Consider the following 27,439-nt stretch of genomic DNA (forward strand, 5'->3'; position numbering starts at 1 on the left):
TCTACAAACGCCGTAAACGTAATGGCTTCCTCTTGTATGTGTCTCTATTTATAGCTACGAAACACCGAATATTTTTTTAAGGAAACGATAATACATGTTCAGTCGTAAATAACGACACAGATTCGGATTTACGGCACAACCTACCTTAATCTGACCCTTTCAATGCCGGAACAGATTTTTGACTTCTTCTATCGTGTGGGTTGTGAGGTGATACCAACCTCATCAACCCTGGTGTCAGGGTTATTATTGAGCCGCCAAAGGCCCCTGACATGGCTCATGTAACGACTACTTACGTTCAGTAAGTATTAACCGTGACCAACGGCTTAACGTGCCTTCCGAAGCACAGATCATCTTACTTTTTGGACAATCAGGTGATCAGAGTGTAATGTAACCAAATTAAGGATCACAAAGTGATTTTTGTGACATGTCCCCATCGAGATTCGAACCCGGGAGCACCGGGTTCCAACCGGAGCCTAACGCTCAACCACTGTACCACGGAGGTCGTTATTATTAGGGTATAATATAACATAAGATAGCATCACGTCTTTAGCTCCGAAGGTGTAGACAGAGGTGTATAGTATACGGATACTCCTCGCCAGCTATGTTTAAGTCCCATGCAATAGGGGGCGAGCCTATTGCCTTTTTTTTTTGACGTGACTTACTTTCACTTGCATTCACTACTTGGCCGGAAGAGCCTATTGCCATTAACCCGGCACAAATCCTGGAAAGCACGTGATATCAATTTTATTTCATATAGCCTTCACTTTCTGTTCGGAAAACGAGACGCGTTGAGGGCTATCCGGTAAAACATTTCAGAAAAAATGTAACAGCTCGAGGACAATGGCAGCGTCGTCTGAGAGAATTATGTTTCAGAGAAAAGGACTGATATACTCGTAAGTAAACAAGTAGTGATAAGTGTTGGGTCTGTATCGGAAGCCTAAATTGTTTGCTCTTCATGACTTGGGTTATCTGGTCGTTAGGATGGTTTACTGACGTCCTTAGCAACAACAAGACATCAAATTCAAAGTCTTAAAAATATTTATATTTATATGTCTGGTATTGAATGTGTTCCTCTAGTAATTAAATAACTTGTAATGTATATCCTCATTGGTTTTTAAAAGATGTGTTGCTGTTGCAGTTTCTTGTCATTTCTTCTCCTCAGCCATAACACCTTGCGAAATGACGTAAATTCAAAAATGTTACATTGACCTTCAACAAGTTTATCCATGATAATTACGTTGAATAAATGATTCTGAATTCTGAATTCTGAATTCTGAATTCTGAATTCTGAATTCTGAATTCTGAATTTAAATTAGGTATCTTCCAAATACAACGACCAGCCTCCGTGGTCAGTGCGTTAGTCTCAAGATCTGGAGGTCTGGGTTCGAATCCCGATGGGGACATTGTCGAAATCACTTTGTGAGACTGTCCTTTGTTTGGTAAGGACTTTTCAGGCTTGAATCACCTGAGTGTCCGAAAAAGTAAGATGATTCCGTGCTTCGGAAGGCACGTTAAGCCGCTGGTTTCAGCTGTTAGCCGTAAAACACCACCACCAACCCGCATTGGAGCAGCGTGGTGGAGTATGCTCCATATCCCCTCCGGTTGATTGAGGGGAGGCCTGTGCCCAGAAGTGGGACATATATAGGCTGTTTATATTTGTTATGTTATGTATCTTCCGAATACGGGTTTTTTTTTATTGTCCAATTCAGTGGAATAAGTAGGTATTTACTTGAAAGTTGAAACTACTCAATGGTACGTACACAGCGAACATAAAATCAAAGAGATATTTAAAATTCTTAGTTCCAAATAGCATAAATTTGATGGCCATAATATACCTTCAAGCAAACAACGCAAGTACTAAAAATAAGTTTACGAAAATTCACATAAGTTTAACAGATTTATGGTAAAAGTTTACACATTACGCAAGTTTATGGTTTGATTGTACAAACAAAGCAACTGGTTATCAGAACCAGTCCTTATTTCCATAAACAAACGATTACCTGTCTTAAAGCTTTAGACACACATTTTTCTTTCTTTTTTACTTTTTGACGTGCAGTAGATTATATGCATATGGCATTAATTAGTTGGCCGGACAAATTTCTCATAACATGATAGACATCCTCAATACGGTTGCAGTCGTCACAGTTAGGTGATGGGGTTTTCCTCCTAAGATAGCCAAAACTATTAAATAGAATAGGATAGAATAGAAAAAGTTTATTATAAAAGGACGCTACATACAAAAAAAACGACAAAAACATCATATCTTTCCACTAAAACAATTACAAAAATGCAGGATTCTTGTCGAAATGATCATAAGGTGGTGGTGGACGTCCTGAGATAAAAGGGCCTCACTCAGCACAAGTCGCGGCGTGAACCACGACGCTGATATTATGTGGACCCTGTTGGGTGACGCACGAACATCGTGTTCCATAAACATGTGTTAATGGTGTATATACATTATAATATATACCAAATTATTTTAATAGAATTAGAATACGTGTAATGTGCTATTGAGTGGGATATGCCGCGTTAACACAACACAAACTGGACGAGTACAAAAAATCCTGTTCCGGAAAAGCCAACCCACAAAATGGGACAGTGGCGACAGATGGCGTTATTATTACGAAAACTTAAATCTGCTGTGTGTAAACAAAAAATAACATTTCGTGAGCATAAAACACTTTTTCTCTACAATAGCGATAGCTGTAGGGCAGGCGATAGAAAGGCTGGGAGATCCTGTAAGTCCGTGATTTGCCATATCCACCTTAGAAGTTGCGTAATGCGCACTTAGGATATAGGACCGCGATACAGACTGATTCCGCCGGTATAGTCGACGTTTTCCCTCATTCCGCGCTTATTGAGGTTGATTAAAACTTGCAAATCAGCCTCCGTGGTCTAGTGGTTAGAGCGTTAGGCTCACGATCTGGAGGTCCGGGTTCGATTCCCGATGGGGACATTGTCGAAATCACTTTGTGAGACTGTCCTTTGTTTGGTAAGGACTTTTCAGGCTTGAATCACCTGATTGACCGAAAAAGTAAGATGATTCCGTGCTTCGGAGGGCACGTTAAGCCGTTAGTCCCGGGTATTAGCCGTAAAAACACCTCCACCAACCCGCAGTGGAGCAGCATGGTGGAGTATGCTCCATACCCCCTCCAGTTGATTGAGGAGAGGCCTGTGCCCAGCAGTGGGACGTATATAAGCTTTTTATGTAAAACTTGCAAATATAATCCTTTCCAAGGACGCCCTCAGCCGAGGTTTGCGCTCAACTGGGCACGTTCAGGACTGTTGTCTTAAGATTTGCACCAAGTGAAAGCTAAATAATAATAGTATTAGTGCGGAAAATCCACAGTAAGTCAAGTCAAAAAACGTACTAATGCATGGCAGTAAGGTAACTTGAGATTCCACCCACCCAGTGAGACATTCCAATCGACGTTCCCCAAACACACGTTGAATGGCGTTGTTCACTTTTAACGTAATGATTACCTATTTTCTCATTGCTGGGTACATAATTAAGAATAAGAATAAAATAAATTTATTGCCAGTAACAATTAACATTTGCTATATAAACTAAGTAATTAAGAAAATTATCACGTGCTCAGCGGTAAAGGAAAATAACGAGAGGAAACCCACATTCCCGAGAAATACATCGAAGGTATGTGACCTAAATGGACCTAATATGATCAAATCAAATCAAATCAAATCAAATATACTTTATTGCACAGAACTAAAATTTCAACAATCAGACATAACACATGAAAACAACACAACAAACACAACACAACAAACAAACACAACAAACAAACACAAACACATGAATGATGATCTATGTAGCCCGCGTTTTTTGACTTGACTTACTGTGGATTTGCCGCATTAATACTATTATTTTTTAGCTTTCACTTGGTGCAAATCTTAAGACAACAGTCCTGAACGTGCTCAGTTGGGCGCAAACCTCGGCTGCAAATTATTCAAAAATGTGATGTAATGGCAGAAGGATATATAAAATTAATTAAATAATTACTAATTAAAATAGAAGATACGTAAATAATGAGATAAGAAAAGATAAGTCACTAAGTCATCAGTTAATTATTGCTTCAACATCATCATCATCATCAGCCCATTTACGTCTCCACTGCTGGGGCACGGGCCTTCCCTATGGATGGATAGGGAGATCGGGCCTTAAACCATCACGCGGGCCCAGTGCGGATTGATGGTTATTAACGACTGCCAATGCAGCCGGGACCAACGGCTTAACGTGCCTTCCGAAGCACGGAGGAGCTCGAGATAAAAACTTTTTTTTTTTTTTGGTCACCCATCCTATGACCGGCCTTTGCCTTGCTTTTTTTCCTAGTTAATATATCGTAACTGATGAGATTAATCCGAGGTGCGATTATTGCTAGTTGAAAACTTTTTAGGTGAAATTTTGTATCGCTGAAGTAAAAACATAATTATTCAAAAATAAAATGTGATGGCAGAAGCATAATATAAAACTAATTGTTGCTTGATATTTGGATCACATTATGTATAGAATGATGTTGCTTCTCTTGATCAGGATAATAATGGGTGGAAGTTATAATTGTACTTTGGTGTAATAAAAAAGGTCATCATTTATACCCAAAAACAAAGATAAAAGATGCATATGTCTGTAATCCATGAAATTAGAAGTTTAAACGAAGAAAAACTTAACAACGCCATCTATCGTGTTTTGGGGAATGCCGATTGGAAAGTGCCTCATTGGTTTCAGGACCGCAAACGTGAGTTTAATTACATCTATTCTATTAGTTAGTAGAAGGTCTATCACGGTCTGCAAATATATAATTATGTTTAGTTTGTGTAGCTGTGTTTACAAGAAATATTCCACTGAGTACGTATTAAAACCCTTAACGACAGTTATAATAGGAAAAGAAATATAAAAGCTTTCTGCTTTTCTTTTTTTCCTTTCCTTTTTGTTATCTGTCGCCAAATGACACTTACTATCTAAAGGAAACTGTTTTTATTAGATCCAGAGGGAAAACTTGGCATTCATTATGTCTGTTATAAATATCTTTTACATGCACCCAACTATTGTTCTATTATTCTAGATCGAATATATTTTAATCTAAATTATAATAAGTACAATTCCACGCCTTCTGTGGTCTAGTAGTTGAGCGTAGGGCGCACGATCCGGAGGTCCCGGGTTCGAATACCGGAGAGGACATAATATCACAAAAATCTGTTTGTAAGCCCTGGTTTGATTAGGACATTGTATGCTGATCTCCTGATTGTCCGAAAGTAAGATAATCTGTGCTTCGGAAGGCACGTTAAACCGTTGGGCCAGGTTATTTACTTACGGATGTACTTACGTAATCGTTACATGAGTCATGTCAGGGGCCTTTGGCGGCTCAATCGTAACCCTGACACCAGGGTTGATGGGGTTGGTGATCCACCTCACAACCCACACGACAGAAGAAGAATTCACGTGGTTTCTAGTATTTGTGCGCGGTTAATATCAATAGTATTTTTTTTTTATTTAGTCTCGCCTCCTATTAAATGGGATTTAAACATATCTGGCGATGAGTGATTGTCCAGTCATTTGCAACATCCTGTACCCAATTTAAAGCACTGTTGCAGTAACATCATCTCCCTAGCCTTATTCTGTTTTACACAGGGACCTAACCTAACCTAACCTGAAGATTTGCCAGGTCCGATTTTTTACAGAAGCGGCGGCCTGTTTGACCTTCCAACCCGCGAAGGGAAAACCAGCCCAATACAGGTTAGGTCACATACCTTCGATGCATTTCTCGGGAATGTGGGTTTCCTCTCGTTATTTTCCTTTACCGCTGAGCACGTGATAATTTATGATCCTAACATGAATCCGAAAACAAATTCTTCAATCATTAGGTTAGGCATGTGCTGGATTCGGACGTGCGACCTCAAAGTGAGAGGCAAGCGTTCTACCAACTGGGCTACCAGGGCTTCCCTGTCGCAGTAACATATTATTATTTGACAATTAGTGAGACTTACAGTTCAATTTGTCAAAAAAGTAAATGTGATATGGTACCAAAGTGTATACATGTTAATGCTCGTTACCGTACTCGTATATACTATTAGACCTCTGACTAACCTTTTAAGCATACAGGCGTGATGCTTTTGTCTGAAATCCATGTTTTTAAGTTTACGCGGTAATTATCATAATTAAAACACATAATAACGGGTTCTTACCGCGTTTAAAGTAGGGATATGACCCGATATTTCGACACTGTTGCAAGTGCCCTGATCACGGGATGACTGATCATCCCCGGTAAGTTTAGGTAAGAACCCGTTATTATGTGTTTTAATTGTGAAATCCATGTATTTGGAAGGTTAATTGAAGGCAATATTTGGCAGCGCCGCCATCCATATTTTTATTTTGAACCCTGGCGTGGAAAGCCCCACATTTCAATTTGCCGGATAGGGTCCCCTTTTGCCACGTGAAAGGTTGTAGACTTAGGGCGGGCTATAACCAGGTAATTACCGTGTAACCACCATTTATCCGGGTATCTGCCGACATCTCAAGTTTACTGCCCGTCTCGTCTCGACTGTTAATCCGGTTGTAACCTGGGTGAGTGCGTCAGACCTTTATTTTGAAAAGTATTACTTACTTAGGTACCTACATGTTTAGTCGGGCAGTTTTTAAGTAGATGTAGAATTACTTAGTTTTAATAACGGAGGCAAACTCATTTTAGATAGAACCAGCCCTATCGTTATCAGGTACTAGAATCACATCACTAATTTAAGAGTCACGCTCTAATCGGTGTAGCATTCTCCATTCTTGTCTATCAAATACCAATTCCTTCATTTCCTTATAAGACACGAGGTTCGCCTTCTCTGTAATCTGTTCCATGTAAGCTCTTCTTGGTCTTCCCCTTACTCTCTTTCTTTGTAGCTTCCCTTCTGTGATGTTTTAATAAATTCGTCGTGTCTTATTAAGTATCCAATCATCTTGTCTCTTCTGACCTCAATAACTCTCAATATTTGACTCTTACTAGCACTTTCTCATTAGTAACTCTTTCAGTCCAAGTTATTCTTTCCATCCTCCTCCAACATCACATTTCATAGGCCTCGAGTCTCTCTCTGTCTCTGTCGGTACTAGAATAATAACGTGCATTTCACTCGACCATTTGAACAACGGCTTAAACTATCACGAAGAAGGGAAAGGAAGATGGCAACGGGTAGATTTTTGAAGCGAGGTTGTCCTCTGTATGATTTTAGAACAAAAATAGGAAATATGTACGTGTATGTACGTGTGTGTATGTATGTGTATGTATGTGTGTATGTATGTGTGTGCTTTAAATCTCACACAAACCTTTTTAGTGAATTATTATTTTGCCAAAGCGTATGTCTTGGCCCCACGTCCTCAATACCACCGCTCCGGGAAAACCTCACGCAAAAAGTAAGGCTTATATAGGCATCTTCGTTATTAAATTGACAAAAGAAAGCAGAAAAACCAGATCAGAGTAACTTTGGAGAGATCCCTTAATGCATACTAATATTATAAATGTGAAAGTGTATGTGTGTGTCTGTCTGTTTTTAGCCCATCTTTCACGGCGAAACGGAGCGACGAATTGACCTAATTTTTAAGTGGAGATGGTTGAAGTGATGGAGATTGACAATTTTTGAAAGTACCTCTGACTACCCCAATTGGGTATAGTCGTGAGTTTACGTAATATTGTTGCTTTGAAGTATTCCACGGTTTTCTTACATTTCAACAGTCAATTATTTCGACTCTTTTATTTAGAATATTTTTTACGCGGTTTAAAAGTTTAAAAGTTAGTCAATATGGAGAACATGAAATACTGTGACTATTCTATAGAAATAATGAGTTTGTGCGATGATAAATTTAATTTGAACTGAATAAACTTAAGAAAAATTGTAAGAAAGTATAAATACAAATACTCTATTACGCCAAAATAAAAAGAAATAATTACTAAAGAAAATTATAAAAGTAAAATTAATATAATATTTTTTAGATTTTTCTTTGAGACCAGACTAGTCGGAAAAGCTGACCTATTTCTTTGTTATAAACTTAGTGTTGTGTTACACGAAATTGGACGAAAACTAATATAAAAATAATAATGTTCTTATTGTTACAGGTAACCCTGATCTTCCATTTAGCCGGGGTATTGTGTGGATAATGTGAAAACCTTAGGGTAGGTACCTATGGTGTGTTATACTGTAGATATTATTCGTAAATATTAAAAAGTTCGAAAAAAGCCAAAAACATTCTGACGGACGTACCGCCCTCATAATGATATGCGAAAATGAAAGGTCTGCGTCTGACTCGTGCCATCAGAAAAGATGATTATTAACTCAGTAATCCCGAATGGTCTGGGCAAGTAGAGAAGTCAAAAACAAGAAAAAAATACATAATTAAAACACATAAAAACGGGTTCTTACTTTTTTTTGACGTGTCGTATTGTAGATTTGCCGCAGATGGCATTAACTACTTGGCCGGAAGGGTTCTTACCGCGTTTAAATCAGGGATATGAGACTCCCGATATTTCGACACTGTTGCAAGTGCCGTGATCACGGGATGACTGATGAGATTGGAGTGGAGTAGTTTAAGGAAAACACCGAGAACTTGTATTCACTTAGTTTATTTCGAATAACTTAAGAATTTACAAAAATGTCAATAGGTCACGCGGTAGCGCCGCTCGACGTTGCGGAACTGAACACTGTAGACTGAACCCTGCCGCCCGCGCACCGGGAAGGGACGTACACGCAGGGAAGCAAGGGCCTCGCAGTTTAGGGTGTACTATGGTCGCTCTTATAGTCGGCCATCCTGATATCTGCGCGTCCCGCGCAGAGGTCCTAAAGGGAAATCTTATACAGCCTCCAAAGGCCTCACCAATCTCTGAAGATTGGGAACAGTAGGCTTCTGAAAGCAGATGACTAAACCTCCGAAGGTTGGGATCCAACATTGACAGTTGGGTGAAGTCAGCTTCTGAAGGCTGACAATGGACGGGTAATATTCACTTCATTCTCGTGATCGTTTAACAAACCTCTGAAGGTTACTAGCCTCCGAAGGCCAGCGTACAGCAAGCTAGCAACAGATGGTCCACCTCTGAAGGTCTCACCTCTAGCATCCCGTCGTAAAAGTCTTGCCCTCTGAAAGGCCGCATGCGTATATTACAGGAAAACCTCTTCGGTTATCTTATTGTCTTTTTATCGTGCGCACGTATCCAGATGACTTACAAACGACCACCTCTTAAAGTGACGTCTATGTACGACTTTCATTGTCATCTCAACTCACTACCTCTTAAGGGTGAGTACAGGCCTAGTAAACGGTTATGATAATAAATGATGATCGATCATAGACAATTTAATAACAGAAAATCGTTATTACTCCAATAACTAATTATTAGACAATTTCTCTAATAATGAATCAATCAAACAAAAGTGGTTCGGTTCTTAATCCGAGTACAAAAATAATCATAAATGAAGAGTACAACATAATCACAAATTAAAGATTGGCAACCCGATCACTCTTAAGTGCTAAATTAATCTGAATCGGCACTAGACGAACGGAAAGACTTTAGTTTGTCTCTTGCGAAAACGTTCTCGTAAGGGCGACCACGAGTATTTGTACTCTTAAGTACATATCTGTCGTGAGGCAAAACTTTAACAATAACATATGGTCCATCAAATCGTGGTATCAATTTGCCACTGCGAAGACCCTTACGGATAATCTTACGTTCAGCAAGCACGAGGTCTCCGACCTTAAACGACTTTTCTACACGTCTAGTTTTATCAAAACGCTGTTTCGCTTGGTAAGCCGCCTCCCTTGAACGAGTAGCGGCAGTCTCCCTCATTTCACACATATCGTTACGTGTAGGTACGACAATGTCACCCGAAAGACGCGGGCGGAAACCATACAGCAACTCCATGGGCGATTTACGTGTGGTATTATTTTGGTTGGAGTTTATGCCTAGTTGGACCTTTGGCAGATATTTTTCCCAATTGCCTTGATCATCGTCCCCAACGTAGGCCACTAGAGCATCCAAAATGGTGCGATTGAAACGTTCAATTTGCCCATTCGCCCTAGGACTAGCAACAGCTGTCATTACGTGCTTTATTTGCCTGTCAACACAATACTTTTTGAAAGCATGACAATCGAACGCTTTACCACGGTCTGTGATGATGCGGGTCGGCAGACCAAAAGTTTTTATGAACTGATCAAATGTTTGCAGTACCTTCTCACAGCTAGTATCACGCACCGCCTCGATCCAAATGTAGCGGGTAAACGAATCAATGATGGCTAAGATATACATCTTGCCCGTTGGGCTTTTGCAAAAAGGACCGAGATGGTCAGCGTGTACTGTGTGAAAAGGAACTGCAACCTTTTCAATCGAATGTAAAAGTCCCACTTGACGACCTGTAGGCTTTTTAGCGTATTGGCAGGAGATACAACCACGAACATATTTTTGTACAAAATGGCGCATGCCACTAAACCAGTACTTACTTTTCATTGCATCGTACGTCTTATTGTAATTTACATGCCCATTATTGTCATGAAAAGTCTGTACGAGTGACCAACGCGTTGACCGCGGTACGACAACCTTATTTTCGCCATTAACCTTTCTGAACAAAACATTGTTTTCAACGACATAATCTCGAGCCAGACCACTAGTATTATTCTTTGAGAGTTCGTCCTGTAATTGTTCAATAGTTGACCGTATTGAGTCGTCACCTCTTTGTAAACTTTCAACTAAGTCTTTCTCTACACAACGCATGACTGATTCTACGGGGTTACGACTCAACGCGTCAACGTGCGCCATAGATTTACCGGCTCGATATTCAACATCAAAATTATAACCCTGTACTTCGAGCCACCACCTGGCGATACGAGGGTTTAAGTCGCGCTTGGTCCACGTCCAACGCAAAGCGTTGCAATCTGTCATGATTGTGAACTTTATACCGCTGACGTACACTTTAAATTTTTGGAGACTCATAACCACCGCCAACGTTTCCAGCTCATAGCTGTGATATTTTTGCTCAGCTGGGGTGGTCTGCCTACTGGCGTAAGCGACAGGTTTCCAAGACTCGTCTGGTTGCTTTTGGAGAAGAATCCCACCAAGACCGACTTTAGAGGCATCTGTGTGTACCTGAGTTAGATACTCAGGATTAAATAGTGCTAATACTGGACGACTGATTAAAATTGATTTTAATTCGTCGAACGCCTGTTGTTGACCTTGACCCCAAGCCCAAGGCTGATCTTTCTTAGTGAGTAATGTGATGGGACGCGCAATAGATGCAAAGTTACGGACATACTTTCGAAAATAACTCGCGAGCCCCATGAACTGCCTCGCCTGGTGCACATTTTCAGGAACTTTGAAATCGCGTACAGCATTCAACTTGCGCTGGGCAGGTCTTACCTCACCGTTGCTCACCTCGTGACCCAAATACTCGACAGTTGACACCAGAAAAGAGCATTTGTCTAATCTCAGGGTCATATTAGCCTCGCGAATCCTCTCTAGAACCGATCGCAGACGGTCCAAAGCGTCGGCATTATTCTCGGCGTAAATAATTATGTCATCAAGATAAGCAGTAGCGAATTTGAATTTAAGCGGTCCTAATATATCGTCCATCGCTCTTTGAAAGACGGATGGGGCATTGACCAAACCAAAACTCATTCGAGTATATTGGAAGTGTCCATCGGGTGTAATAAATCCTGTGTACTCCTTACTATCATCATCAATCTGTACGCAATGATACGCGGACGTAACGTCTAAACAAGAGAATACTCGTTGATTTGACAGGCGGTCTAGCTGATCTTGTATTAACGGGAGCGGGTAGCGCTCTTTCTTTGTTATCTTATTTAGAGCACGGTAGTCAACGCACATGCGCTTCTCTCCTGTCTTCTTAGACACTAGAAGGACAGGGCTGGCGTAAGGTGAGTTTGAAACTTCTATAATGCCTTTGTCTAAGAGTTCTGATACCATCTTACGTACAAGCTGACGATCCTCAAGGGACATTCTATAGGGACGATAATATATAGGCTTATTATCAGTTAATTCTATTTTCATTTTAACGGCGCATTTCCCTATTTTATTCTCATCACCCGAAAAACATTCCGAAAACTCTTGAAGAATGTCTTCAAGGGTCGCAACAACAGAAGGTTCCAAGTCTGATCCTACTTTATATGACTGGAGATCACCCGTCGCGACAGTCGCACGTGCAACACAGCTACCATTTGGAATCATTACCACCTCATTCCCTTCATTAATTACGTTTACGACCAACCGACCTTCAATTATTTCCGAAATACTCTCCGGTATAATATACTCAGATCTTGGTTTCGAAATCTCAGTGTTGTTTATTGAAATGGGACCTGATACATCGGTGCAACACAGGACTATCTTATTCACACCAGGCTGCAATTGAATGTTTTCTTGCGCACACAACTTAACGCGTTCATTATCTTCACAGATATTTGATTTCGGTAATTCGTGTAAGTAATTAGCATTATATATTTTCAAAGAAGTAGGTGTCTTTAGTACGTAAACGTTGTAGTATTCCGTAAAAGGTTGACCGATAATCAGGCCCAAATCCTGTGCATAATCCGGAACAACATACGCCTTAATACCCTCGCAAGTAGCCTCGTCTACCGTCACGTTAATCAAACTCTCACCTATTGGTGTTATTTGTGAACCGCCGAAACCCTTAATCACATTGACACCATTGCACTCATTGACATTTAAATGTAACTGCTTCGCAATGGTTTCGGTTATAGTGACGCATGAGCTACCAAAATCAATGAAACTGTAAACAGACACGTTGTTCACTTTCGCCGTCGTATAATATTTTGAACCACCTGACGCATCCTGAATAACACGCACTGTATGTGTCGATTGCCCTGCATCAGTATTCGCAGCGGAAGACCTACGGCTTTTCAATTTTAAACATTCTTCTTTAACGTGTCCCATTTTGTTACAGTAAGAGCACTTACGCATTTTTGTAAAACAATTATTTTCTTGGTGCCCCTTTCTACCACAAAAATTACAGACTGAAGCTAATTTGTCGCGAATCTTATACGTGCAACGAGCCGCAGTATGCCCACGTTTTTTACAGTTATGACACTTGATGACATTCTCATTTTTAGTGCTGTAAGAACCACCGTATCGGTTTGTAACACGCATAGTCGCCCTCAGCGATGACAAGTAATTTAATAGTTTATTAGGGTCGGTACAGCCCGCGGACACCGCCCCAACCTCTACGAGATCGCTACCGATTGTCCCAATAATCGCCTCGGTTATCAGAGGCGACGGAATACCGCATGCATTCCCCAACGCTAATTTATCGTAATAAAATTGCAGGTAATCGGCGTCGGGTTGCCTGACAATATTCACTAAATCACGCATCATATTTAACTTACTTTTGTGGGACGGAAAGGCAGTCAAAAGCTTTGTTTTGAAGTCGGGCCATGATGTATTCATGTCATTTGCAGGCAACTGATCGTACCATTGACGGGCGTAACCTTTTAGTTTCGACAAACAGTTAAACATGACTGTCTTTTCGTCCCAACTATACATACTGGCTATTCCTTCTACTTTACGTATCCACATTTCCATAGTAATCATAGATGTTTTAGGATCGAACTCCGGTATAGGGTCATTACGACCGACATATCTAAGTGACGGCAAATTAGTTGAATTTTCGACATACCCAGAAAGTCCAATACCAGAAAAACCTGGATGAACCGCAGGCGCCGGCGCCGGCGGCGCGGCGCTGCTCCCAGCGGCGGACGGTACCGGCCCGCCGGCGGCGTCGCGCACGGAGATAGGCGGACACGGCGCAGCATTCGCCGACACACACACAGAGGCCGGCAGAGCCTCCGTCGCTCCCTCCGGAGCAGGCGGCGGCGCAACCGCGTTCATCGTAGGCGCTCGTAGCGGCGCGCTCGACAGCCGCGTTGACTCGAACAGAGGAGCGGTGAAATATCCCTTAACTCCTTGAGTTGGTGCAGTCCAACCCGTAGGTAGTGGTGGCGTCCCTGCCTCGCGGTCGAAATCCTTGCCCGCGCCAGCCCGCGCCGGACTAGAGACCACGCCCGCGCCGCCCGCGCCGGGGCCAGACCCCGCGCGAAGTGGCGACGGCGGCGATTGCTGAATATCCACATACTGTTGATTACCGGCGTCAGCCACAGGCACCGACCTACCCCAGGTCTCACGAACGCTAAATATCTCCTTTTCCAATTCTTGTATTCGTCTCGATAACCGGCGAGTCTCTAATTCGAACAATAATCGTCTACGGAGCTGATTTTCACGCTCCTCACTTGTATCACGACTTCTCATATTTCCGCACTCACTATACACTCTTTTAATATTAAAACAATTGTTTTTATTTAAGCAGAAACACAATTAAGTGGAAAACAAACTGTAATTCACTCATAAAAACGCACAAGCACGTGTTAGGTACCAACGAGCACACACAAATCAAGTAATCGAACCGCGCGCGCGATGTTGCCAGCTCGCGCGACCTTACGACAAAATAAATAGATACTCCTGAACATGTATTTTCATGTTTCTAGCACTATAATCGAATTTTAACTTGTAAGCATGACTTCATCTCACTTCTGAACTTTAAGGAAAACACCGAGAACTTGTATTCACTTAGTTTATTTCGAATAACTTAAGAATTTACAAAAATGTCAATAGGTCACGCGGTAGCGCCGCTCGACGTTGCGGAACTGAACACTGTAGACTGAACCCTGCCGCCCGCGCACCGGGAAGGGACGTACACGCAGGGAAGCAAGGGCCTCGTAGTTTAGGGTGTACTATGGTCGCTCTTATAGTAGGTAGGTTACCGCGTAAACCTAAAACAATGTACGTATAAATACCAGTCAGCATACCTTTACGAACCTATTCCAATTCCGCCATCTGTTTCGACGCATAAAGAATCGCCACCGTCAGCGCCTGTACGTGTTCAATTTATTCCACAACAAATACAAGAAACATGAATACAATATGTACAAAAATCTTTCCTATGCATTGAGTTTTGATGGAGACTGGTGGGATGCCTGAGATCATATTTGCAGATATTACATGATGTTTCTATTCAGAATATTGTCTTTCTACAGACATGCGTAGGTATGATATAAGTAGGTAGTTTTACGTAGAGATTTTCTTACTTTGACATTTATACAACGCCAGAATTTTCGATTTTCGACTCCGGACTTGGGGAGTTATAACGGCGACATTGGAGGAATTCATCCAAGAAAGCAATATTGCTATTTGACACAAGTTGCAAAAGATTACAACATGTATAGGACTGGGATGAGACATGTCATTTCCATACTTGGCTAACCCTCCAGGTTGAAAAACTAAAGGTACAAACCAGCCGGTTTGGATAAAAAAGGCGGATAACACATACACATATATAAACAGCCTATATATACGTTCCAATGCTGGTCACAAGCCTTCCCTTAATCAACCGGAGGGGGTATGGAGCATACTACACTACATATAATACACCAAAACAACATGGAAAACCGGGCTTTTTCAGCTATGTGATGATTTGCGATGGGCGATGTGAGGCGAGCGTACAGGTTAGGTCACATACCTCCGAAAATACTTTTCTCGGGAATGTAGGTCACGATGTTTTCCTTCATCGCTGAGAATCATTTATGATCCAAACATGAAATTGAAAACAAATTCAACAATCATTGATTTAAGCCTGTGGTGTATTCGTGTGTGACTTCAAAGTGAGAGGCATGCGTTCTACCACCTGGGATACCACGGCTCGCCAATCGGTCAAAAATATAAAAAGCCTTACAAAAACCGGTGAATTTCGACTATGTTAGATTTGGCTCGACACGCATTCTAAAAGTCTCACTATATCCGTTTTTATCCAGACGCCTAGCAACGCTATCCTCGCACGAATAAACAAGTCTATCCTTTCGAAAAGAATTTGCATCTGCTTTGCAAAGAAAAAATATACAATAGAAGCAAAATTACATAACAATAGGACCACATTACTGCGGGTATGGAGTCCTGAACCGTATGTAAATTTATATCCTCAAACTTTAATCTTTCTTTACAAAACATAAATACAATGAGAACACTCCAAAACCACTTTTATTGCTTCTTGGCATAAAAACATTTCTTACAATAGAAGTTGTTTGTAGTTTAAATATGATATAAAGTACAAAACTCCTTTAGTAGAGCTCTTGGAATTTCTTTGAACGATCGCCTGCAAGCGAAGTAAACCACAAAGAACTGCAGCCATTGATGCAGCTCAGAACTTAACAAAGTTTTACGTAGAAAACTTTTTTTTTACAATTACTACAGGAGTGGAATAATTTTGTAACCCTCAATATTATAAAATCTGCTAAATACAGGCTGTTAGTGACATCGTAACGAATACTGAGGGGGATGATTCAGACCATGATTCTCAGTTGATATCAAGTGGAATTTTGCGTCAGAAACGTCATCGCATATAATAAATTCATCCCCCTTATTACAATTGGGGTAGGCTGGGCTGTCTTCCGGCTCTACCTTCATCTATAGCTGGCGTGTGTTTGTTTCATCAGTGGTAACCCAGAAGTCTAGGTGGCTAGTCCAGAAGTCAAACTAGCTACTTTTTTTTTGACGTGACTTGTTGTAGATTTGCCGCAGATGGCATTAACTACTTGGCCGGACAAAAATGGGGAGCGCTGAAGGCTCTCACCCGGTACAACGTTTAAGACAACAGGCCAGTTGGGCGCGAACTTCGGCTCAGGGCGTCGTCTGAGAGGAAAAATATTTGAAAGAATTAATCGACCCTGGCGGGTCGATAGCGATAATCGCTTATTGAAGGAAATTGTCAACCACGCCGGCGGGGTCGGTATCGGAGACCTGAAGTAAGTCAAACTAGCGAGTGTTCAGCCTTATTACTACTTTTATCATAAAGACAATAACTTTTATCATAAATCTACTAAAATCGGTCTTAGAAATCGAAGAAAATTATTGTGTCGAGGCTTTCATCAGTCGTTTTATGAAACAAGTTTAGTGCAAAGTTCCAGTAGCAAACTTGAATTATTTTGTCTTATTTACTTGTTTGCAAATCGTCTGGGATTTGATTTATCTTGTTAACTTGTTTAAAAAAGTATTTCAAAGCATGTTCAAGTTTGGCCTAAAATACTTAAGGTTTTGATATTAATGCCTGTAGGCTGAAAGCTGCAAGTTGTGATAACCTCTTTTATTTTGTGGATTGCTTCTATGCTGTTCTGGGAGCAAATAAAAAACATAGAACACGTTCAGCTGCTTGTTTTCCCGGGCATGTCGTAAAAACCGACAAAGGGATTGTGTCCTCTAACATGATGGACTAATGTTATGGGCGATAGGCTGATCCCTTATCACCATAAAGTTCATCATATCCAGCTTACGACATCGTATCAACAGTGGCTGCAAGTTGTCTTTGATTACTTGTGGCTCTGCCCACCCCATTAGGGATTACGGGCGTGAGTTTATGTATGTATGTATGTATGTGTATGTAAGATCGATAACTGAAGTTACGATCACGAGCACTAACATGTATGTGTAAGTAGATATATATGTCGTGCCCCGATCTTAGAATTGATCATTTCATGATGTGTTCGTTTCATGAAATAGCCAATTTAAGTTGACAATATCGTTGAAACGTCAACGTTTAATGATATTTCAATCAACGTTTGGCCATATCGTTAATGTAGCCGGCGTCCATGCAATTTGGTGTAATAAAAATGCAAATAGTCGATTTTTTTCTTAGGTTCAAAGTTATTTACCTAATCAATACTATGGGAAATTGTACATTGGTTCATTGATTATAATATCAATCAAGTTTTAAATATAATCGACACCAGCGCCACTGCCGGTGGATAATCCAACGATGATTGCCAACGTTTGGCCATATCCTCCCCATTTGCCCGGCCAAGTAGTTAATGCCACCTGCGGCAAATCTACAATAAGTCACGTTAAAAAAAGGCAATATCATTTTTTTATAATCATGCATTTAGTTGCGCGTGTCATTAAAGGTTTTGTGTTCATTGATCTGGCCACCGAATGATATCTTATTTCATGAAATGATCGATTGTAAGATCTTCTCACGACATATACACTTCACTAACATGTCAGAATAACTTTTTTGGCGAATTGATCTGTAATAATGTCACTAGGAGCTCGGTGGCGCAGCGGTTAACGCGCTCGGTCTGCGATTGTTGAAGTAAAGCAACTTTCGCAAAGGCCGGTCATAGGAAGGGTGACCACAAAAAAAAAGTTTTCATCTCGAGCTCCTCCGTGATTCGGAAGGCACGTTAAGCCGTTGGTCCCGGCTGCATTAGCAGTCGTTAATAACCATCAATCCGCACTAGGCCCGCGTGATGGTTTAAGGCCCGAAGGCCCGTGCCCCAGCAGTGGGGACGTTAATAGGCTGATGATGATAGTGTCACTAAAAATGACAAATATGTGAATGCGAAAAAGGTTTTGCTGATGACTGTGTAAAGATTATAGTCTCTGCTTCATCCGCTGGGAAATAAAGAATTATGGTGTTGACAGCGACTCCGCGAACGGTAATAGGCTAGTTTCCAACTAGTCAAATCAGATACTTTTTAATAAACGTCAAAACATAAAGTTACTATGGAATTTGTATGAAAAAGCACACTGTGACGTCATAGAAAAGCGTGATAAAATATTGTTACGTTTTTTTTTGATTACAATTCATAAATAAGTTAAATAGAATGAAAAAAATGTTTTTCGGTCGTTTTAGATCTGTCTTTCTTTAGCAATCACAATTTCATAATTTATCTTGAACCTAGTACACGACCCAATTCCCGCTACGGCGAGTCTCTTTACAGCGAGTGGGTTGACGTCCCCTCTGTCATTTAAACAGTACCTACTAGGGTAAAAAACGAACGTGTTTTCAAAAAACAAAAGCGCTAATACCCAAAACAAGACAATTGACATTAATCAAACATCGATGCGAATATGTGTTTATTTATCATCTATTTGTTATTTGAAAATTGTTTGATTAAATGAAAATTGTTTTGTTTAATTTCCCGCGGGAACTCAATAATATCGTGATGAATATTGATACCAGCGTAACCCATTTTAATTTTGATGACTTTTCGCCCTCGCGGTTGATGGCAAGCGTTTCATGTTAATTTATGTACCTATCGATATGTCTATCCAGTTTAGAGATACCAATCTCGGGATCCCGAATCCCGGAAACCCGGGATTGTACATGTTAAATCCCGTTATTAGAAAAAGTCGCTGATAGAAGTCACTTAGATATTATTATAAAATAGTCATTTTAAAAGTTTCAAAACACACATACATAACATAAATAAACAGCCTATATACGTCCTATTGCTGGTCACATGCCTCCCCTCGATCAGCCTTAGGGGGTATGGAGCATACTCCACCACGCTGGGACCAACGACTTAACGTGCCTTTTGAAGCACGGAATCATTTTACTCTTTCGGACAATCAGGTGATTCTCGCCTGCAATGTCCTTACCAAACAAAGGACAGTCTCGCAAAGTGATTTCGACAATGTCCCATCGGAAATTGAACCCGGACCTCCCAATCGTGACGTGGTTAGAGAACCACTAGACCACAGAGGTTGTAAAACAAACATAAAGTCAAAATGTACTATGTAAATATACAATACAATACAAAACAATACAAATACACTTTATTGCACCAAAATAAAAAGAAATAATTACAAAAAGTCTCTTAACTAAGTACATGGCAAATGGCGGCCTTATCGCTTAAAGCGATAAGGTAAGGTAAATATATGCATTAGGATATTGAAACTCTCCTTTGGCATCTCCCACTTTCATCAAAATCTTCAAATTCAAAAATCTTTATTCAGTAGGTAACATAGTTACACTTTGAATCGTCAATTTTTACATAACGAACGTCTCATCCGCCTAAAACTACTGCAGTTTCTCACAACCTTCACACATGATAGCCGGACACTTTATATAAACAACCTCGTTTTACACGGACACTACACATTGACATTCAACACGCGCAACTGTGTGTGTCTTCGCACCCCACTACCCACATACCAAATAAATATATTTTTTAATTTGAATTTAATTAATAATAATTACAGCACTACTAATACTAGTTTTTTTTTTTTTTTTTTTTTTTTTTTTTTTTTTTTTTTTTTTTTAATTAAATCTTAATGCTAAAAATACAAATATCAATGCCCTGCAAAACTGTTTAAACAGTTTGTCTGCAGGAAAAGAGTCTCTACTATTAGATATAAGTAGTTACTAATAGTCATTCCAATAAGAGACTTTCCAGACTACGTTCCTCAAAAACTATTTAACATGGTTATTTAACATAGCCCGACTTCATTTAGAAATAAACCCACACACCACTATCCCTGTAGTTCACAGACTAAATAAAGACATAAAGGCTATAAACGTCACCTGCAAACATTACCTACAACTATACTGTACAATTCGCTTTATTGTATAACATAACAGTTACGTATAACAACTGTGCAATGTAACAATTTGAAGTTCACGTTAGACGGTGTTACTGCTAACTAGCAATTACGTACTTCCAGGGAAACTTAGAACAAGTAAATTAAATAAGAGTTATGTCTTCGTAAAGTAAGGCGATTATCACACGAGACACGGGCGCGGTTGGTGGTGAAGCGGTCGGCAAGGTATCTATTGACTTGTATGCGATCTCGGGATCTAGATCCCGACATACCGGGATTCCGGTCTATCTTAGTCCCGAAAATTTCGGGATTAAATTTAATGGATCTGCTTACGCCAATAAAAATGCGTACGAATGTGTAAGCGTGTAAAATTTCCGCGTCTCATCGTGTAAGTATTGATATATTTTTTATTGATTGGTGGTATCAATTAATTTTAACTGATCTTTGTTGTAAAATGCCAAATTGTACTCTATATGCGCTCTCCCCACTAGATAGAGCGACGATCTGCGCAAAGCTGGCAATGACTAAATGCTGAGAACCGAAGACCCCTGGCTCAGTGGGATGCCCTGCGAGTGACTTTCTCTAGAACTAAAATATTAACAATAGATACTCTTAAAAAAAAATTAAAGATTTATTTCACTATGTAAGAAACTTACATTGAGCAAATTCCAGTAATATTGAATTATTAGTGTTATCATCCTGAATGGCAATTCTAGTACGCTTTGTATTCCTGCGATTTCTTTTCTTAATAGAAAAAGATTAGAGCACCCGGTAGTGCCACGGGACATCGATTTCCTACGACACTACTGGCTTTAGAGTAGTGTCACGGGAGATGCTGTTTTACCCATGGCACTAGCAGTAGTGTTATGGGAAAGAAAATTTCCTCGGGCACTACTAGTTGTATCAAGCGGGTTGTGCTACGGGCAAGAAGGCACTAAAAATCCGTTTTTTTTTTCACAACTAAGTGCTTATAATGTTTACTGAAATCGCATTAACATTATTTATTAAATGAATAAATAAGAGCGGTCAAACCGAAACATGAACGAATGAAATAAATATTTACGCAAGACGAAATAAAACTTTATTACTGTGCATCAACTTGCTATATTTGTATGAAACTTCTTAACTAGATTTACATCTTTATTTACATTCAAACTTTTCGTTACAAGTTGTAAACAAACATAGGAACTATCTTGTTGATGTATAGGTGAGTGTGTGGCAATTTGGGCGTACCTATTACATGCGAAAGTGTAGTTTGTTCTTTATTTTTTTACGCTTGTTTACGACTTAAACCCCTAAACCGATACCGAAACTGAAACAATGAGGTTTTCTTCTTCGATTTCTACTTATTTTTATTTAATTTCTTATAAAAAAACATATCTCAAAGCGTTTTTCAACTAGGTATTGCTTATGAACCGTAAATAAAACGTATAAATATTATTTTTTTGGATACCAAAAGCTTATAATTATTATATTAAGATACTAAAACGAATAAATACATTGTCAATTAAAGGTGATCGCAAATACATATCAGAGAATGAAAGACTCATACAACTTCGACTTTGGAAATAGGAAAATCACAAGACAAAGTTATCTTTGTATTAATCAGAAGAAAATTATTCAAATACGTCAATACAACGTACTTTATTCGTAATATCGTAATCTGATCTGAATCTATAATCCGAGATTTTTTGCTTCTAATTTTAAAATTTAATTCAAATTGCCGAAACAGTTTTTGTGGCTATTTTATTTTTCTTCTTTTCATTAAGACAACCCCAGTGGTTTTGAAAGTTGGACAGATTAAGTTCAGATCAAGATCTTTCTTGGTATTAATCAGGCTTAGCAACATCGCTGAAACTGAGTTTTAAAATTGTTCGGTTCACTGATTCTGCTTTAAAATGTGGACTTGGAGATAATACGAGGAAAAGTTGAGCTTTTGGGCAAATTGTAGAGAGAAAATTTTCTTTCGGAATACCTACAGAGTAAGTAACTCGTAAATTAAAAAATGTATTCGCATTATGTAAGTTGCTTGTAAGTTCTTGAGCGGTCTCCTTCTCTCGGGTGGGTTATTAATCAGTGACCAACCTCATCAACCCTGGAGTCAAGGTTACTCTTGAACCGCCAAAGTCCCCTGCCAAGCCAACTACTACGTACATAAGTAAATAGTAGCCGGGACAGACAGCTTAATATACCTTCCGAAGCAGGGATCATCTTACTTTCGGACCCTCGGGTGATCAGCCTGCAATGTCCTTAGCCATATTTGTTGATATGTCCCCACCGGGATGCGAAGCCGATACCTGCGGATCGTAAGCCCAACGTTCAACCTCTGGGCTACGGAGGCCATTAATTGTTGCCTAAAAAATGCAAAGTTTATTTTGAAGTTTGTTTTCATTCTCAACCCTGGATAGAAAGTGATAATGCAAATACTATAAGAGATGAAATAAAAAGACATACTGAAGCCAAAGTAATCAAGGTTTGCAGCTAGATATCACTTGGGCAGAGCAAGTCAAATATCGCGGCGTAGTCTCTGATAGACAATGTCAATATCGTATGCGTGCCGCGCCTTTGTAATGGGTTGCTTTACCTCTTTTTTTCCGTGACTTATTACAGTAAATTATTACTTAAATTCTACAGAATTTATGACAACAGGATTGAGGGTGTCCAGATGGGCGCGAACCTCAACCCAGGGCGTCGCTTGAGAGGATTATATTTGAAATAAATCAACCCTTAGCGATAAGCGCTGACTGAGGGAAATCGTCGACCAAGCCGACAGGGTCGGTATCGTCCTGAAGTGTTGGTTGTCACGAGCTGTTTGGCCGCCTCTACAACTAGAGGCTAGAGTAATCGGGTTATCAGGGTCGTAGATAACAGTTGCTTCACTGTCTGCTACAAAATGTGGAATAAATATATCCGTGAAAGAATAAGATGAGAAATTTCACGCACGACTTCCATCCGCTCAATGAAAGGGTCGTCTATTAGAGTGAATGTCTTTCTAATCGCATGTAAAAATCCGTTGATACGAAAAGCTAGGAATCTCAGTTAAAATGAATTTCAGTACTGTAAGTATAATTAGGACTTACATTGACCAAATTGGAAATGTCCTTAGAAACGATTTACCTGCTTTGAACCGGCGGCGTGCGTGTATGAAGCGATTGATGAATATTTAGGAAGCAATAGAAGTGTTTCAGGATCGAAGTAAATGGAATTCTATAGTCTCTGGGTACCCGGCGGGAAATAGGCGTGGGTTTATATATGCATGTATGTATAAAAGTATAATTAATATCACTAAAATTTGAAATTAGACATTCTACATTACTTATTTCAAGGTTGATAAGGACCCAAAATTGCCTAAAGCTATTTTACGTGAAATGATCTTGTCTGGGCAAAAGTTTGATTGGAATATTGTCCTCTTTTGAAATCAATGGGGAAGAAATTTGGCCCGAACACTGAATCACATTTGCATTTGAATAGACCGTGGACCGGAATTCTGTTTGATAAAATTGTGTTTCATGCTCTGAACGCTATTATATCAATACAAACCTATGGAAGTTACGTTTGATGAAAAATTGGTCCTCGGTTTTGATTTATTTCTAATGTATTTTGAATCTGCAAGCCTATTTGGTGACTCTCAGCTTCAATTAACGTTTGTATTCGATAAAAACGACACAGGTAGGCATGTGTCGTTTTACAATGTAAAGTACAATGTGTAGCTTGATCATAAATATGTCGTAGCTTCATAGCAACAAAAAAAAATGTGATATTTTCACAATTGTAATGTTTCTTAAACAGGCCCCTGGTCTGGCATGGCTCATGTAACGACTATTGTACTTACTTAAGTAAATAGTTAAATATATAGACTACTGGTGTTTGTAACAAACGTGTTTTTCAACTATCAGGACAAGAATGTCGGATGATATGTCTGTGTAAGTGTTCTCCCTTTATCTGTTTATTACAATAGATAACTACTATAAGTTGTATATCTACCGCCTTTTTTTACGAGCCTGAATTCTCCCACTGCTGGGCAAAGGCCTCTCCTCGGAGCTTCCATTTCTCCCTATTCTGAGTGATTTCTCTCCAATCCATCTCAAACACATCCAAGTCGTCAGTTCTTGGCTTCCTGGGTTATCGTCTGCCTCTGCACCCAAGAGGTGTCCACTCCGTGACAGGTTCTAATCTAATCTAGCCTACAAGATCCCATAGCTGGGCAAAGCCTTTCTCTTTCTATTTTTCGCGGTCCTGTCAGATTGACAGGTTTACCAAAGAAAAAATAAACAAACTATAAACGCTTATGTAAGCATAAGTACTAGACAGTCATGCAAAGTTAGATTGAGTTGGATTAAATTTTGATTGGCTGTCAAATACTTATGCACACGTTCACCGCTTGGTTATTTTTATTGATAAGGCGGGTAAAGTTTGAATATGTTTAGGCTGAGAGTAGGTATGTAGGGCACACATCGTAAAATTTACCCTACTAAAGGGGCTCCTCCCCTGAATGACGGTTATAATCCGCGCGCAAATTCTATACAGGGTGTTAGTGACATCGTAACGAATACTGAGGGGGATGACTCAGACCATGATTCTGAGTTCACATCAAGTGGAATTTTCCGTCGCAAAATTCATGATTTTTTTTTTAGTTTTTTTAAATTATTTTCAATTCTATACTTTTGCGATGAAAAAATCCACTTGATATTAACTCAGAATAATCAGCTGAATCATCCCCCTCAGTATTCGTTACGATGTCACTTACACCCCGCACAAGTACATACTGTAGCCATACAAGTAGGTATGGGTGTTAGTGACACCGTAACGAATACTGAGGGGGATGATTCAGACCATGATTCTGAGTTGATATCAAGTGGAATTTTCAGTCGGAAAATTCATGAAATTTTTTTTTTAAATTATTTTCTGTTCCATACTTTTGCGACGGAAAATCCCACTTGATATCATCTCAGAATCATGGTCTCAATCATCCCTCAAAGTTTTCGTTACGATGTCACTAACACCCTGTATAAATATACTCAATCAGTAACGACTCTAAAATTGTTGTTAAACATCAGTAAACGACCCATTAACAACGCAATAACGCCTCAATAGACTTGTTGCCAAAAATACCGTTTAAATACAATAGATTGTTCGAAATCTGTTTACCAAAAGCCTGTAGGGTGTAAGTAATGAGACCATTAAAAAGTTTGAAGCCTTGCCGTAAAGATGGCTTGAGCTGGGGTCATATTGTATCCGTTTTGGGGCACGGAAGTCGATAAAGTCAAGGCAAAAATTAAATCCTTGTTGCTAGGAAGGAAAGAGTTAAGTTAAATAGGAAATCCCAAAGGTTTTTTTCTAAGGAGAGGGTTGCTTCTTTACTGGGCCAAGTAAAAAAAGGGTAGAATGCCTTTAGATGTTATTTAATTCCGGAAATTATGTACTTACTTAATTCGGTTGGAAGATCGTGTACAAAGTGATGAACTATCTATTATATCTACTTATTATAATATTGGACAATGGTCATTCATCCTGCCACCATACAGATTATCATTAGCCTTCTGAATTTAATACCAAATTTAACTTCAATACTTACATATTCTTTTTATTGCCGCAGATGGCATTAACAACTTGGCCGGAACTAATATATTCGAAAGTAAATCCAAGTATATTGTAGAATGTATCCGAATGTCTCAAGAATTAAATCCTTAAATGTCTGTGTAGTTGAGCAAGTCCTTGAGACATTCGGATGGTGCGGGTCTTGGTCGGGTCTTGGTTGAGCAATGTCTGTTATGTGTGTCTGTTTTAAATATTAAATGGCTCTGATCCTGCAGACACCTCCTAATTTTATTTTAAGTTACACCCGTCATTTTCTTATCCGCTGAAAAGGAAAGGGACGGATGATTGTCAACAAGTTAATTTTAAAACGAATGAACAACCTGGGTGAATAAAATAGGCATCTCGCTGGTATGCAATCCGTTTGACGTGCTGTCTACTTAACTCTGTCGGGTTATTGGCCGATGTAAAATTTTTAGACGATTGTTTTAGATTTCTGCTTAAAATTGACGTGTGTTCCATAAATGTTATGGCTGTCGATTACCCGTCCCTTTCTTTTTCAACGGATAAATAAATGACATGTATAACTTAAAATAAAATTAGATGGCGGCAGCAGGAATTACCACCAATGACAGACTTAAAAGTATTAAATGTACAGTCATGAGCAATATAATGTACCCACTTTAGGACTCTGTCGCACTAACATATTTGACATTTAGTGAGACTTATAGTTCAATTTGTCAAAAAAGTTAATGTGTCATGGTACCAAAGTGTTTACATAATTATTAATGTTCGTGACCGTACACAGACATTAACATTTAAGTATTACAATACGTAGATATTGCATTAAATTTACACAGACATTGCTCAATTATCACACCAAGACGTGCATTGTATAATTTATGTTTGATTCACCAACCATCAGTTTTTCTTCTGTAACGTACGTACACTTGGAAACAGGGTTTGAAAGCAATTAATCTATAATAAGGCAGCAATACCAAAATGGGTTCTGTATTCCGCAGAAAAGTCACCAGGGTACCGTGAAATATCATTCAATACATTAATGTTAGTGTTTGACCTTTATAATTTTACCTAATATTTTTATGGTTCTTCACTCGTGCGAATTGTAAGGACTTCATCAACACTGGTGATCAAGTATCTTTGATTTGTAATCATTTAATATGGGGTAGGTACCAGAAAATGAAGGGTTTTTGAGTACTCCGTTATCTTAGAAGTTTGAGAGGGTACCGATTTCTTATTGGATAAAAACCGGTACCTTAATTTCATACCGAAAGCGTAAACCGCTATCTAAATATGGCTGGAGTTCGTTCTCTGACAAATTCTGACTCTTCCCATCCCTATTTTACAAGTGTAAAGTAAGTGGTAGGTGTGTCTGTCTTTACAAAATGCTTTCAACAATTTCATTGCGGCTTGCGGATGATTTCACAGCAATGCAAGTTTTATTTCCCATTTAA

At 39.5% G+C, this 27,439-nt stretch overlaps 2 protein-coding genes across 3 annotated transcripts in view; both read left to right on the forward strand.

Moving 5' to 3' along the window:
- Nucleotides 1–8,701, forward strand: part of LOC126369770 (uncharacterized) — a 69,475-nt gene extending 60,774 nt beyond the window's left edge. Inside the window, exon 3 of the mRNA XM_050014335.1 lies at nt 8,652–8,701. Within this exon, the coding sequence (XP_049870292.1) occupies nt 8,652–8,701 (50 nt within the window). The remainder of the gene's footprint in view (nt 1–8,651) is intronic.
- The window catches only part of LOC126369404 (tachykinin-like peptides receptor 99D), a 212,498-nt gene that overhangs the window by 66,434 nt on the left and 118,625 nt on the right, over nt 1–27,439 (forward strand). The gene's annotated exons all lie outside the window — the stretch shown is intronic.

The sequence above is a fragment of the Pectinophora gossypiella genome, chromosome 9 (assembly GCF_024362695.1).
Source record: "Pectinophora gossypiella chromosome 9, ilPecGoss1.1, whole genome shotgun sequence".
NCBI lineage: Eukaryota > Metazoa > Arthropoda > Insecta > Lepidoptera > Gelechiidae > Pectinophora > Pectinophora gossypiella.